Source organism: Daphnia carinata, chromosome 3 (genome assembly GCF_022539665.2).
Source record: "Daphnia carinata strain CSIRO-1 chromosome 3, CSIRO_AGI_Dcar_HiC_V3, whole genome shotgun sequence".
NCBI lineage: Eukaryota > Metazoa > Arthropoda > Branchiopoda > Diplostraca > Daphniidae > Daphnia > Daphnia carinata.
Genome location: NC_081333.1, coordinates 11032881 through 11047366, shown reverse-complemented (window position 1 = coordinate 11047366; position 14486 = coordinate 11032881). Strand labels below are relative to the sequence as shown.

General features: G+C 41.5%; 1 protein-coding gene and 1 long non-coding RNA gene across 8 annotated transcripts; one reads left to right on the top strand and one right to left on the bottom strand.

The window, feature by feature from the left end:
* Window positions 1-98: 98 nt before the first annotated feature.
* Window positions 99-13415, bottom strand: LOC130697433 (protein SSUH2 homolog). 7 transcript variants are annotated; one of them, XM_057520334.2, is made up of 8 exons: window positions 13167-13415; window positions 12488-12635; window positions 3626-3727; window positions 3159-3478; window positions 2837-3085; window positions 2616-2720; window positions 1296-1598; window positions 99-1218 (listed from the first exon to the last, which is right to left on the bottom strand). In XM_057520334.2, the coding sequence occupies exons 2-8, from the start codon at window positions 12633-12635 to the stop codon at window positions 1072-1074; spliced, it is 1374 nt and encodes a 457-aa protein (XP_057376317.1). In that variant the 5' UTR covers window positions 13167-13415; the 3' UTR covers window positions 99-1071. The 7 variants fall into 7 exon arrangements, with proteins under 7 accessions (XP_057376317.1, XP_057376318.1, XP_057376320.1 ...); XM_057520335.2 differs by having other exon boundaries at window positions 12488-12638; window positions 13167-13296; XM_057520337.2 differs by lacking the exons at window positions 12488-12635; window positions 13167-13415 and adding an exon at window positions 11954-12346.
* A 245-nt stretch (window positions 13416-13660) lies between these two features.
* On the top strand, window positions 13661-14324 carry LOC130697440 (uncharacterized). Its single transcript, XR_009002839.2, has 3 exons — window positions 13661-13793; window positions 13856-13980; window positions 14139-14324. It is a non-coding gene; the product is annotated as an uncharacterized LOC130697440 (long non-coding RNA).
* The last annotated feature ends 162 nt before the right edge of the window (window positions 14325-14486 follow it).

The following is a 14486-nucleotide window of genomic DNA, read 5'->3' as shown; positions in this document are numbered from 1 at the left end:
ATTTCCATCATCGATCAAATGACTGTGTGTGGTATATCTCTTCGTGCGAAAAATAAATCCTTGACCATTTATTGAAATGAGATTAAATGCAAGAGAGATGGACGAGGATCGAGTGTATTGTAATATTTTTTTTTCTTTGCGAGAGAGCGAGACGATGGGCGTCATAACAGATCCAAAAGAAATCCAGCCCAAACCCGACTTTTTTCCTCCGAAATCAAAACATAGAGAAACAAAAAGAGTACAGCTGCTACAAAAAGATTGAAATTGATTACCAAAAGAGCTTTTGCAAAATTATTCCCATTAAAAAAACAAATGGAAACACATTTGTATATGTAAAATAAAAAAATAATAATAATAAAAAATCGATAGGAAAGACGAACGTAATCAAAAACACTGAAATGCAATTAAAGACACGAGTACAGAGGCACAGTAAGAAACATAATTAAGACCGTAAACGAAAAAAAAAGAAAAGAAAATTAAATACATTGAGGGCAAGACTGCAACCGGAGGTGATGGGCTGATGATAAAAAAAAAACAAATTCATTTCGCCGCCAAGAGGTAGAAAATAATTGCTTACGAAAAACACAGGCCAAAAAACCTCAAGTAAAATAACGTCAAAAACAAAAGAACAACTTCCTGTGTTGCCTGTCATGGATGCGAACATTCACGCATTTGTTCCAACAATTTTACACGCACCGTAGAAAGACGTTCAATTGATGGTTTTGAAACAAAAACACACGCACATTGAGGAAAACACCACTAAATATAAAATCATGATGAAGAAATAAAAAAACAAACAAACAAAAGTATTTGTGATCTTTTTTTTTGGGTTGGACTGTTTGGCAAAGTCGGCGTCTATAAAAACAAAAAAAAAATGTCCCAAATAATTTGTCAAATTGAAGAAGCGGCCGTACGAGAAGCAGACTGTCATTTTTCCTTTAGCCATTTATGTGCATGAAACACTTGAATTATGTACGAGTTGTGCATGTCAGTGGGCTAAGCAAGTTTCATGTCAGACGGCCATAAGCTGTCGTCCTTGTTGTTTTTCTTTTGCTTTGGAATTGCATATAGTTACAAAATGGAGCAGCCCCAACAGCAAGTTTGAGGATAGTCGGGTGCGTGGACTTTGTGCTCGTAGCCGTAAAGGTAAAATTTGCCCGTTCGCCGTTTCCAAGTGTAGTGAACTTCGGTGACGGGCACCATTCTGACTTGTTGTCTCTGTGTGTTTGTATATATTTATTTTATTGGTTTTTTTTTTTTTTTTTTTTTTAAAAAGAGAAATTCATATGACTCACCTGAGCGAGAATTCTCTGATCGGGCCACTGACGATTGTGATTGAGCACCAACTGGGTGGAGGCCAGGCTGATGGTCGGGTCGGTAAAGTGATGCAACGGCGTGATGCGCGGGCCTTCCTCTTCGTAGACCACCTGACCCGAGACTTGGCGGATGAGATCTTCGGGTAGCGACGACTTAGCAACGATGTGCTCCGACGTATTGGCCTTCCACGTGATGGTCAGACTGATGTAGCAGCGGATTTGGCCGTAGCTGTCGCACGGCGGACACGCCACTCGGCCCTTGGCGTTGCATTTTAAACAATCCTGATGTAATCACAATATTTAAAGAAATTTCATCATTATCACTGTCAAGATCAGAATACAGGAACTTTTTAAAAAAGGAAAATATTAGCGGTGGCAAAAGTTTGAAGATATGCGCAGTTAAAAATTTTATTTCGTCAAGGACTAACTTCGTTCTATTGATTACCTCTTGTTTCATCGACTTGCCTCTCTAGCCCATCCCAATTGCATAAACTATTTTATAAAAAGAGAAGAGCCTCTGATATATACAAGATTCTGACCACTACAAAGAGCAAATGCGTTCGTAACACATCACCTGATTTGAGTAAAGAAGGAAATGTTAGGACGCAACGAACGGGGAATACGACCGACTGATTCATCCAGTACTCTTCTAATACAAATATACTTAAAAAAAAAAAAAAAAAAGGAACGACAGCGGTGTAAGCCATTGGCTTCCGCCGAATGTTTATATTGCCTCGTTATTTCAAAGGAGGGGGAAAAAAAGGGACGGATTTTTTTTTTTTTTAGATGTCTAGCAAACGTTTTCACACGGAAAAACCGATTTGCCCGTGGATCGACAGCCGTTCGGCTACGCACATGACTACTGTGTGTGTAGAAGCTTGCCTTCTACACGTAGACAGACACACACACACACACACGTTTATATATTTAGCATTGAAAAGATCAATATTGACCGTTGCCTCAGAGGTTAGCAGGCATGAAAGACTATTATCGAGTTGGAAGGATTGCCGGAGGTTCTATGTGTGTGTGTGTGTATATATCTCCCCCCCCCCTTTTTTTTTGGCCAGCTGGATGATGTGGCACGAGTTGAAGGCGGGCGTGATTTTCCCAGGGTTTGCAATCATAAGACGCAGGCCGGTACTAGTGGACCGAGAAAAAAAAAACACACGGACTCCGTGAAAAAAAAAAAAAGATCCCACCCACGTACGCGTTGGTTCAGGCATACCACCCACACACACACACACACGGATTGAGTCGACTTTGAAAGTCAGGGATTGTAGGAGGATGTATTTTTATTACCTGACGTCCTCTTCCGTGCGTCGACGACTGGCAGAAGAAGCAGCGCTCCTTGTTGCCGGCTGAATCGGAACCCCATCCGTCGCCGTGGCAACTCAGACACCTCGTCTTCAAGAATTTATGTAAATAAAAAAAAGAAAGAAATGGGAATAAATAAACAGTAATAAAAATGGTGACGAAATGACGTTGAAATTTTTTTTTTATTTTTTCCAACCTCCACCTACCCATCCTTTGCCGTGACATTCTTGACAGAGGAGGCTCCCGGCTCCGCGACAACGGTGACACGTTTTGACAGACGCCGTGTGTGGCACTTGAAGTACTTTCATTTCGCTGCGAAAAAGGTCTGTCGGATCGGCCGGAATGTCCCACGGACGAGGGGCTGGACCGCAACGAGGCCCGTCAACTTCGCCTCCGCCATGCGGCATAAAAGCCCACGATGTCTCGCGTTTCTCGGTGAACGTTTGAATTTCGTACTGAAATAAATAATTGCATTTAGAAAATTTGTTTAAAGACAAAGAGACGAGGAGTTTAAGGCGTGTGGCTTACGTGAAAAGCGGATGAAGAAAGGATTTTTCCAATGGACATGTGACGGGCGGCTGCCCTACCCCAGCAGCAGTGCTCCGTCACCATGCCGAGGAGAGCATTACGGGCATCAACTTCGCTGACGGGCGGAAGGTCGGCGATTTGGAGACGGGTCGGACTCGTTGGTCCCGTCCCACTACACCCTCCTGCTGCATCTCCTTGGGCCATTTGTTGTTCGCATTGTTGCTCCTTCTTCTCGCCATCTGCCTGTGATTTCTGTTGTTCCAGTTGCAGCTGCTGGTCCTCTTCCCATTCGGACAAACTCGGCGGAGGGGGAACACACACTGTCCATTTAGGCAATAATAAACACAAAGTCATCCACCCACGCAAAGTTAAAAACAATAAAAAAGGACAACTGGTGGAAATCAATTTCAATTGGGATTTTTCCTATTCAAAAAGGCAAAAAACGTTAATGACACGAAAAACGTTACCTGCATCAAAAGATGTCGTTTCGTAACCATATACTTGATCCATGTGATCCAATGGCGGAGCAGACGGGGCGACGTCATCTTCTTGAACGCCTCCGGAATGTCCTGTAAAACGAAGAGGATACCAAAAAAAAAAAATCAATAAAAATAACAACATAAATCAACCAACGGTTAATAATCGCCCTAACTATCTAAAGAGAGTTGGGCTCTGGCCGGACTTGTCTCCATCATCATAAATCAACTGTCACATTCACAAACAGGTTATTATTTATTCGTAGCGCTTTAAGGAGAATTAGTTGTCATAGAAATAGAGTGTCAGAGGTTTGCCAAATTACGCCATAGCGTGGCAGTCGAAGGTCTACTTGTCATATTCTTCTATGTCGATCGTTGGTGGCACTCCCGTTTGCACGATGATAAGGTACTCCTTTTTTTGTATTCACTGGGCGTTACAACACACAAATACCCTGTGTTTTTTTTTTCTTTTAATGATTTGTTTGACAAAAAATTTTTTTTTTAGCTTATGGATTAGATTCTGTCGACGCGGAACAAAAGAATGGGACACGAGAAGAGTGTAACGGACCAATCGTCAGTTGAAGCGTGACTGAGACGTGAAACTCGATGGAAGAGAGTGAAGAAGAAAATAGAAAAAAAAAAGCGAACTGGAAACTGCGTCTAGAACACACACACAGAACAAAAAATACGGTCAACCCTAAAAAAAGACAAATCAGCCGTGTTTCTAGTTCCGTCAAACTTTAGAGATCCTAACGCCATCTGACCAACACCCGGACACCAACAAAATCGAAACTCTTTTTCTTTTTAAAACTTATTGAATATTTTTTTTTTTTTAAATCAAAAACCGATCGAAGGCAAGCAGGAAAAAAAACTCAGTTGTCAAAATGAAAACAAAACACAAGAGATATCCCCCAACCGCGCAAGTATATAGTCCGTTCCGCTTCCGTCAAGTGGATCGGCAATATAGGGAGACTGTCTCCTGTTTTACATAAACCCCTCCCTGTGGTCCCGAAAAGAAAAAAAAAAATCTGATTCAGAATATATCACGATGAAATGCAAACGACGTGAAGAGATCGTGAAGGCCCCCCCACTTCTATTTTTTTTTTCTTATCCGGACGGGAAGACCTTGTATGTAAATTCGATCTTTGATATTCTTAAACAAAAAAGAAAAAAGAATTGCATTCGTGATAGATAGATAATATTACAATCATGGTGTGGGGATGTGGGGGTGTAGGAAGCGCTCAAGCGAATGCAGCAATGGGCATCGATTAGGTATCGATTTTTTATTTTATTTTAAGGGGGGGGGGGACTCGGAGAAACTGCAGGTCTTGGATACGGGAGTTTCTCGCATGAACGAATTCACGTTAGCCGGGCGAAACGGAAGCGGTTGAGATGAAATAGATGCAAGTCGATTCCTCAAAGTCGTCTGGAAGATGACAGACGTGCTAGACACAGGTCTCAAGAAGAAGTCAGATCACAAGAAAAACAAGTAGTAAAAAGAGGAAGAGAGAGAGAGAGAGAAGGAAGGAGATTTGCCGGAGAAAGTGACTGAAGCGACGGAGACGAATGAATCGGATTGGAGCACTTTGGCCTCTCTTCTACTCCATCATTTGTTTTCGTTCATCCTACACCGGTTCCTGCTGCTTTGATTCGTTGGCCCAAGTTAGACACTGTCTTATTTATTATTATTTTGTTTGTTTTTCTGTTCTTTTGTTGTTTCCTCAACGACAGTGCCACCGGTTTTGATTGAACAATCTAACTACACCCACTAGAGCTTTCAATTTTTTTTTTTTTTTTTTTTTTACTAGATAATACGGAAAATAATAAAAAAAAACTGGTCGAGATTTGTGCAAATTGTTTGGTGGCGACAATGGACTTGGACTCCTCTCATTTCAACAAGGGAAGCCATTTCGAATCGGCTTTGAAAAAAGCTGGGAAAATGCAATCTGCACGCCTGAATACGAATGCGCCAAAAGATTTGAAACTGTCCATCCATAAGACGCTTATATTTCATTCAAAATAAATTGCAAAACGGCGAACGGATTCAATGTGGGTTCGAGCTTAAAAATGTCATTAGTCGATCACTACAGTCTGCTTTGCTTGGAATACTAGGAAATCAATCACGATGGTGTTTTTTTTTTTCTCTTTCGGAAGATGAGAAAAAGGGGAGGAAAAAAAAGCTATAATGTCTTCATTCCATATTACGACGATTGGGAAGGCACAAACCACATTCCAGGATATCAACAAGAAAAAAAAAAAATAACATTGCCCCCATTCCTTTCAATACGCATTTCTTTCTTTTCTATTATTGTTGTAGATCCAATGATTCCCGACATCTTTTCCGAGAGCTACTGAAAGAGATGCAACTCCCAATCTCCCAATTCAATCAGTCACGAAAGTGAAGCGCTGCTGCTCCGCGCTTCAATGTCTTGATCTGCAAGCAGATAGCCGAAAAAAAGGAAATCAGGAACAAGAAAAAAGGAAGAAATGGATAAGAAAAAACCAGGAAAAAAAAAAGCAGAGCTCACAACGAATGCATCGATTGATGAGTTTCCATTTTCGCGATGCAACTTCTCGAGGCTTGTAATAGCAGCATCATAATAACGGTATTTATGCACTTAATCCCGAAATGAGGTGGAGTAGAAGAGAACGCTAATAATAAAAAAAAAGGGGGATCGTTTTCCGCAACGACGAACAAGAAAATGCGAGATACAAAAAAGGGAACGTAAAAATATCAATAAGAAAAAAAAAATTACTTCAGAAAAGCGCCAAAAGAGAAAATGAGATACAAATGCAGTACATCCAGATGTATAAAATAAGCCACGGGTGGCGGAAAGCAAAGAAAAGGAAATAAACAAAATGTCTGTAAAAGACATAAATAAAGGGACTAGCACGCATAATCATATCATAAAAAAAAAGAGTAGCGAGAAAAAGATATATATAGAGAGCGCACTATCAGAAAAAAAGAAAAGGCCTATCCGGGAATCGAACCCAAGACCAGAACGAAAGCGAACCTTCGGTAATATAACACGATCACGAAAGAACGCACAAATCAAAGATGTAAGAATAGAAACGAAATTTGCTCAACGATAGATTCACTAGTAGATACATAGAATACTAATAGAGCATGACAGTGGCCATCTTGAATGCAATCAACCAAACTTTTGGCGATACACACGTGAAAACGGGACAAACGAGCAAAGTGGCGGGTTGTAACAACAACGAGGCCCGTCCCTCATTTTCCTCGCCTAAAAATATACGAACAGTAGACAAGCGAAAGTGAGCGGCACGCGCAAGAAGATCCCGCGGGAATGTTGATGAAAGGGGATAACGGTACGCCTAACGCGGAGGATTGTCCTCTAGACAGTTCACTGAGCAACTACACTCTGAATTTCTTTTTCCCTTTCGTTCTGCTATAGTCAACAGAATTGAACGTTAAACGCAAACAAGACGAAAGATGGAAGCAAAAATAAAAGAGACTTTTGTCCGGTAGCCACCAACAAAAGGAGGGAAGAAAAAAAATAAAATAAAGAGACAATCTAACAACACATTCACATGTACACAAGCCACGCAGAACCGCGAAATCCCGTCATTTGAAACGAGTCCTTGGAGCTTTATTGTTATTTGACAATCACAACGCCACACTGCGAATTGATGACGAGGTTGTTTTTTTGTTTTTTTGAGGGGTGGGTGCTATCTTGATTCTAAAATAACACAAAGAAAAAGCGTCTGAAGCAAACGACATCTCATAACCGTATCAAAGAACCCGCTAAACCCGTGCAAACAAAAAAAAAAAATGTTCGCTAAGAAAACAAATTCCAACCCAAAATATATTAAAATAAAAAGGACGAAAACAAACACAAAAAAACTTGAAAAAGTTTTTTTTGGAATAGTTCCACGAATGAACGCCCATATAAATAGAGTGTTCAATTCTTTTTCTTTTCCGATTGCCACAACTGAGCGATCCGTTGGTCGGAGAAAATGCACGGACAATCCCAGTGCGGGTGGAAGTTGGCCGAACGAAGATGGACCGGTCGCCATATCATCGGGCAGCAAAGGATGGGACACGATGGAACTGCCAATGACTACGAATCCGCCTATCTCTTACTTTTCTCTTCTTTTTTTTTTACAATTGTTTTTTCCTCCCCCTCTTTTTTTTTTTATATATATTTGTATCTTCCCACACGTACGTCTTTTCTATTATCTAGGACACATCCGGATGTTGATCCGGACAAAAGACATGGAAAGGACCAGTTGGTACAAAGATATATACTGGAATAAAACTAGGAAGGCATTCTAAAATAGAACAGTCCAATCTTTATAGACGTATATACCTAAATAGGATTTATTTTTATTTTTATTTTTTTTTCTTGCGGACGCGAAATTGAGATCAAAGCGGAATGGATGCCTGCGGAATCATTCCGAACGCGGGGAATATTCTACGTCTATCGTAATAAAAGTTGAGTTATCGCTCAGCTCTGCGAATTGGCCAACTGTGCGCCACCCCCCCCCCCCACAGGTAAAATGTGAGAGATGGTCCATCTGGGAACCATCCAATCAGGCCATTAATCAGAATTGTGCGTGGGGGCAATCGGAAGAGATGGGCAGATGAAAGTACAGGGGATGGAAAGCACTAAAAAAAAAAAAAATCACACGAGAAGCTTTGCCGTCAGCGGAATATACCATCCATCAAACGATATAAAAGATGGCTGATATACGGTCAACTGACGTTCGCTATTGTCTTGTTACATAGCGCCCAAAAACACAATCTTTTCGATTCTTTTCTGATATTGTCTAACAATAGAAGACTTTTTGTTTTTTTCCCCTTCTTTCTTAGGCAATTCCATAAACTGTCGAACGATACGTTTTTCACGCTCATTTGTTTCGCCTTTGTCTTTTTTTTCTATTGTTTTGATCCTTTGAAATATTCAGAGCTTTTCCCAATGCAGCGTACGGTTCAAACTTTGTAATCGATTTGATTATCACATGGGAAATGAGGAGTATGCAACGGGCGTCTAGATAGGCTGACCTCTTTATTTCACGCCAGTCAAAGAGACAAGTGAGACAGCAATCAAGTGTAAATTACTAGTGAAAAGGATGCGGATGTCCCTAGTTGAAAAAAAAAAAAGGCCGACGTACCGCAGTTAAACAGGAAGAAGACAATGACAATCAAGAAAAGGGGGCACGTCTTTCTCCTTGATCAGGAGAATGTGTTGTCACCTCAGCGTGAGTGAATCACGTCAGGACGTAGGTGGGATCCGCTAGCTGTTGTCGACATGCGTAGGACGTTTGGCAGACAAGCGGCGACTAATCACCTCAATGTAATCGCCGTTGCGGCCTACGTTAGAGGACGCTCTGTGACGGGTGCTTGTCAAGTATCTTCTTATGCCCTTTTTTTTTTATATATTTTTAAAAGATTTTTTCTAGTCGCCAATTCACCGTTAAAGCTATCTCCGTTTTTCTTTTTCTTCTCGTGCGCATCCCCCTGTTTTTTTTTTCTTTCGCCTTAGCAGCAACGGATTTCTTGGCCTCGAGCCCGTTGGCTACTTCCAAATGACCAGATGCCGTACTACTGCGAAACATTTTCGTAGTAAGGAGTAACTCTTTGTTGAGCAATACTCGCCGTGCAAAACGCCGGCGAAATTTCTTTTTTCTTGTAAATATTTCAATCGATCTTCAAGTAAATGATGAAAGGATTGAAAAAGAGAAAAGAAAAAGAGCACCCACTTTTTCTTTGTGAACTACCTCAACCACTAGACTATGTACTGGAGCTTCTATCCCATCAATAATGTACGTCAGCTGTTGTCAGTGAACTTGCATCCGGTTGACATTTCCAAAAGAGCCCACAGCAGACACGTACATAGAAGCTTTGCTAATAGTCGTCGCAATGCTCTCTGGCCGCCTTCCCATTATCTGTCCGCGCGTTACAATATAGAGCGAAGGCCATCCCGCTTTTCAAAAGCCAATTAACCTATACTGTACATCGTCCGCCAGCCCTGCCATCAATCCTACTCAGCTCCGTTGCACACATGAAATCAGAAACAGGAGGGAAAACGTTGCGAATTCAAATGCCTTGCATAAAATACGAAAAATTTTTGGATAATGCCCTCGTGTAAAATGAAACACACAAGAGATATAACTAAAAAGCGATGAGTGCGAGCAACTCGTTGGCAATAATCCTTTGGCAGAGAGATGACAAACATTATTTTTTTTTTTTTTTCAACGAGAGCAGGGGGTTATAAATAATAAGGCAAAGAAAAAAAGAACAACTCGTTTGGGCCACATGAATGTGGGCGCTGTTCCTACTACGCTCCGGATAAAGCGAAAACGGTAGGAGAGACGACGTCAACAACGGTAGACACAAGACACGAACGGCAAACAAGGCGCTCGGCGGATTCATCCAAGCAGAAGGGAAAGAGTGATGGATACAAGGAAAAGTCAACGGTAGAAACAAGAACAAAAAAAAAAAATAATAAAAAAAAAAGATCGACAAGCAGAATAAGAAAGAAAAAAAAAAAAAAGGTGAAATAGTATCGATCTTTTGGGTGTGTTCTAGTTTTTTCCTACCTCCCCCCACCGTGAACCGTGTGCGCGTCCTGGAAATGAAGCCCCCCAATCCGTCATTTTCCGGAACGAACCCGCCCTAGAGTTCGGCGGTAAAAAGACCGTATACCAAAAATAAATTTCATACTAGTTTATCACGTACAAATTGAGTATGTACATTGGAAAAAGGGTAAACCACTCGTCTCGATTAAATTCCCGTCTGAAGCAATTCGTGCGACACATGACATGCCACTCTAATCCATCATTTCGTCAACTGTGAATGAGAGAGAGAGAGAACAAAAGAAATTTTTTTTTTTTTTTGCGCCAGGTGACAATTGAACTAACGTCAAGAGAGAAAACACACATGTGTGTACGAGACAATCTTAGATCTTTTGTTTGGAGAAAGAAAAAAACCACACGAGCTCTTGAACTTACTCTTACCGCCGCTCGGCATTTCCCATGGCACGTCGCCGGAATTTAATTCTCGCATTCGCGGACTGAATCCGTTATGACCGCCTCTTCGCGTTTTTTGATGTTTTTTCACCTGGGCGCGTAGCCGCCTCGACGCTGTTATCCGAGATTTAACCATGGCGATGACAGCGGGCCCCGTGACTAACACACACACACAAAAAAAACAAGTCGGAGCGGGACGGAGAGAGCAATTGTCTTTCGATTGAATGGCGAAAAAAATATGGTGACGTCAAACCGGAATAGAGGTCAAACCACCACTGTGGACTGATCTTGCACACTCACAGGTGGTAGATCCCCTCTTCTCTACTCCTTCCGGCTTAATTCCTTTCTTTCGGCGCAGCGCACACAGGCGTCCCACTCACGCAGCCGGTAAGCCCCCCCATCACCCTACCCATCTCTCTCTTGGACTAGAAGACAACCCACTCCCGGCCACACAAGCATTCGCACACGGTCCACTCACGTTTCAAAACGGACGCTTCTTTATTTTTGTTTTTTTGTTTTTTTTTCCCCCTGGAGCGGCGATCTCTTTCGCCAAAGACTTTCTCACATCTTCGCTGGCCCTTCCAACGTGTCGCAAGATCGTCGCGTGAATGTCACGACGATCGGACGGAACGGAGGAGGAGCCACTGACGGGGTCAACCTCTGCCTTGCAATTGGCTGACAATGGTCTCTCCCTCCTTTCCTCATAGAGTTGTACCGATATCCGCGCCGCTTTCAGATCCATTTCTTTTCCGACTTTTTTTTTTCTGGTTTCATTTTTTTTTTTTGTTCTCTATTCCCTTCCGGATTCTATCTTCACTTGATAAGAAATCCAGCCAATTTTTTTTTCCCTTTTCTATTCTTTTCATCCCTTAGCGTTCAACTCGATTGATTCTCCTCCCCTCTCAAAAGAACTGTTTTTTTTTTCATTGAAATGCTGAAATCTATTTGGAAAAAAAAAGGGACAACTAAATACGTTGGAAAACAAAAGGGAATATTAAATTTGGATTGTGTCTAGCTCCGTCTACGTGCATGCGATACGCAAATAGAAACAGAAGGCTATCACCTTACACCGTATGCCGTGGCACAGTGGAAAAAAACAGAGTGAGAAGAGTTAACTTTAGATGTAGTTACAGCGCGGCGACACGCTCGAACGTCAAGCTGTAATGCATACGCAAGCGCTTCGAGTTGGAGGGCGCAGGGGAAAAGACAAAAGCAGCGAGAAATAGGCTGCGTTAAAAGAAATTAGTGCAAGAGACAAAAAAACAAAAGCGCTCGAGCGGCAATAATCAATGATGGGGAAAGCGAAGAAGAGATTTACTATACTTGATGTCCGTGACAAGCTGCTCTTTCTCCTTGACGTGGACCGGAGACGAGATCTTGTTCCGCTCATTTGAATCGGTTACACTAAATCAAATCGCACGAGGCCAATAAAGAGACCCAAAACTAACTATAGAAATAACCAACAGGGAGGATGGAAACGTCGGTCCACTGCTAGATCTGAAGACTAACTAGCTGGGCGACAACCAGACCGTTTTCTTCGTCGCCATTTGAAAATTCGCCTCCCTCCCCACCCGGCCACCCATCGCAAGCAACTTGATCTCGGTCCAGACCGACCTTCATGGCGAATGAGCCCGATTTAACTGGGCGAAACATACGGGAGATCTATCCTCGTTGTAACTCAGCCAAGTCTTTCATCGGGCCGTGTCCTAACCCGTACGCTCACCCTCGCACAACCACTAGACTACCATAGAAAAAGGAGGACATGATGGGAGTCCCCTTTTGTTTGGTTGTTGTTGTTTTTTTATCACATAAAATGGAAACAAAAGGTGAAGAAAATGTAAGGCAGATGACACTCACTTAGGTAGTGGCTGGTTTCCCTGTACTGCAATGGAATGGTTCCAGTGGAGAAATTTGGAGCACTCGGACTGAATTCATCATATTCCAGCTCCACTGTATCTGGTGCCAGGTATTGCTTCTTCCGTCCTGTATGCTTGGATGACTTCATCTTCTTGCCAGACATTGAGGAGGAATATACGGCAAAGAAAACAAAATTAAAAAGTGAAATTAAAATGATATTGAAAGATGAGCAGTCAACACCCAAGAAATTTTCAACGGCCAACAACTGGTTCTTGTTTGAGTTGGCATGCAGAAGTGGTCAGCCACGTTAGTTGGATACACAAGAGGCAACTTCATCTATCAAAAGAATGCTCTCTATTGGTAAGGAGATTGAAGTGCTCTCCTGAAACATGTATCTCAAAATTTTACACCCATGCTTGACCAGCTGTAGATGGATCATAACAAGCGCCGAAATGAAAAGAAGAAAGAGATGGAAAGAAAAGACACGTCGCCGTCGTCTGTACGTTATTGATCCGCTCCCAGTGGATTAGAGTAGCTATAGACACACGCATACACCACTGACATGGCTCTGGAACAATGCCCACTGCATCCTTCACGCCATACAAACCCTCTCGTCTTTTACAAATGAAATAGATACCGAGCGTGACCGTGAAAAGCAAGAAAGAAACTATTTCAATACCTTGACATCGAGAAATGAACCTAGGGGAGAGTATAAATACACTCTTCAGACGGAAAACAACAAGACCTGACAGATAGACAACCACTTTTACATTGCCGGAATTGCCTCCATGTTATCCTCAACAAAGGCCATCTAGCGACTGAATAACTCAAGTTTTCTCCGGAGAATTCTTAACCATTTAGTTCTTTCATCTGCTGCACACCACGAGAACAATAACCTGTAGGAATCACGTCACGTTCCACTCTTTGGTATTCATATCTTGCACTATGGTAATATCTTGTTTCCCGCCAAAACACTTTCTTGAAACATTGAGTTAAGGTTGGCTGCATCAGTTGTGATAGTTAATCTCCCTAATTTTCCTAGCATAATTAGAAGGTAAATCGACAAGAAGATGTATTTAGTTTTCCTAGTGAATAATTTTTAACAATTCCACCATGCATTGCATTCTGTGTTGCTATTTAACACAGAATGCATTTGTGTATCATGCTAAATCCAACTCTTATAAATGACCAATTTTGATTATTTTTGGTGACCAGTCACTTTCGTGCAGATTAGAATATGTTTTGAGAAAGGAAAAAACATGAAATATCATTTCAGTTTGGAACTACCTTGTTCCTGTTTGAAACAGTAATTATGGCTCATACGAAGATATACTTAAATTGTATTTACCTTTTTTATCTTCTGTGAAGGAGGAGGCTATCTTCCTGGTATGACACAATTCCGCCTTATTATATGTCAGCCGTAAAAGTGTAACATTAAGAAAAATGGCTGTGTCTTTATTCTCTATAGTCTGGAAACATCAAAGAAAAATAAGGTAAGAAAAGTTCATATCTTTTCAGTTCGAACTAGTTTCCCATTCTGATGAGAAAATTTCTGATAGAATACATCAACATAATCACTTTATTAGCTTTGAAAATCTAGACATTTTTTGTGATAGCAAAAACATTTGAAATCACGCTCTGCAAACGTTAGGTACACAACGTTTAAAATTGCCTCCCGAACCCTGTTAAAACGGATTGTGACAGTGGCGCTGCCTAACGCTGGACACTTGCATTTAAACGGAACAATCTGCCCCACCTGTTCGATTTCGCCTCGACACCTACCCACCTTACTTACTTCCCTATTGGTTCTGCACCTTGAAAGGTTTTTTAATTATTTATGAAATTAAGCCACATTGTAACCCGTTATAGCAGCTCAAAAGAAAAAAAAATATTTTGACAGGCATCGCATTCAGAATCCGGTTGATGAAGCCATCGGTCCTTTCGTAAAATCTATCGGAATGTATCACACGTAAAGTGCAGAAGACGCGGCATATTTTTA

Bases quoted from the DNA above. Each gene is read 5' to 3' on its own strand.
- LOC130697433 (XM_057520333.2), bottom strand. From the start codon at position 10,766: ATGGTTAAATCTCGGATAACAGCGTCGAGGCGGCTACGCGCCCAGGTG. The intron at 3,086-3,158 runs GTAAGCCACACG...TATTTATTTCAG, and splicing joins TTTCTTCATCCGCTTTTCAC to TACGAAATTCAAACGTTCAC. The intron at 1,219-1,295 runs GTGAGTCATATG...ACAAACACACAG, and splicing joins ATCAGAGAATTCTCGCTCAG to AGACAACAAGTCAGAATGGT.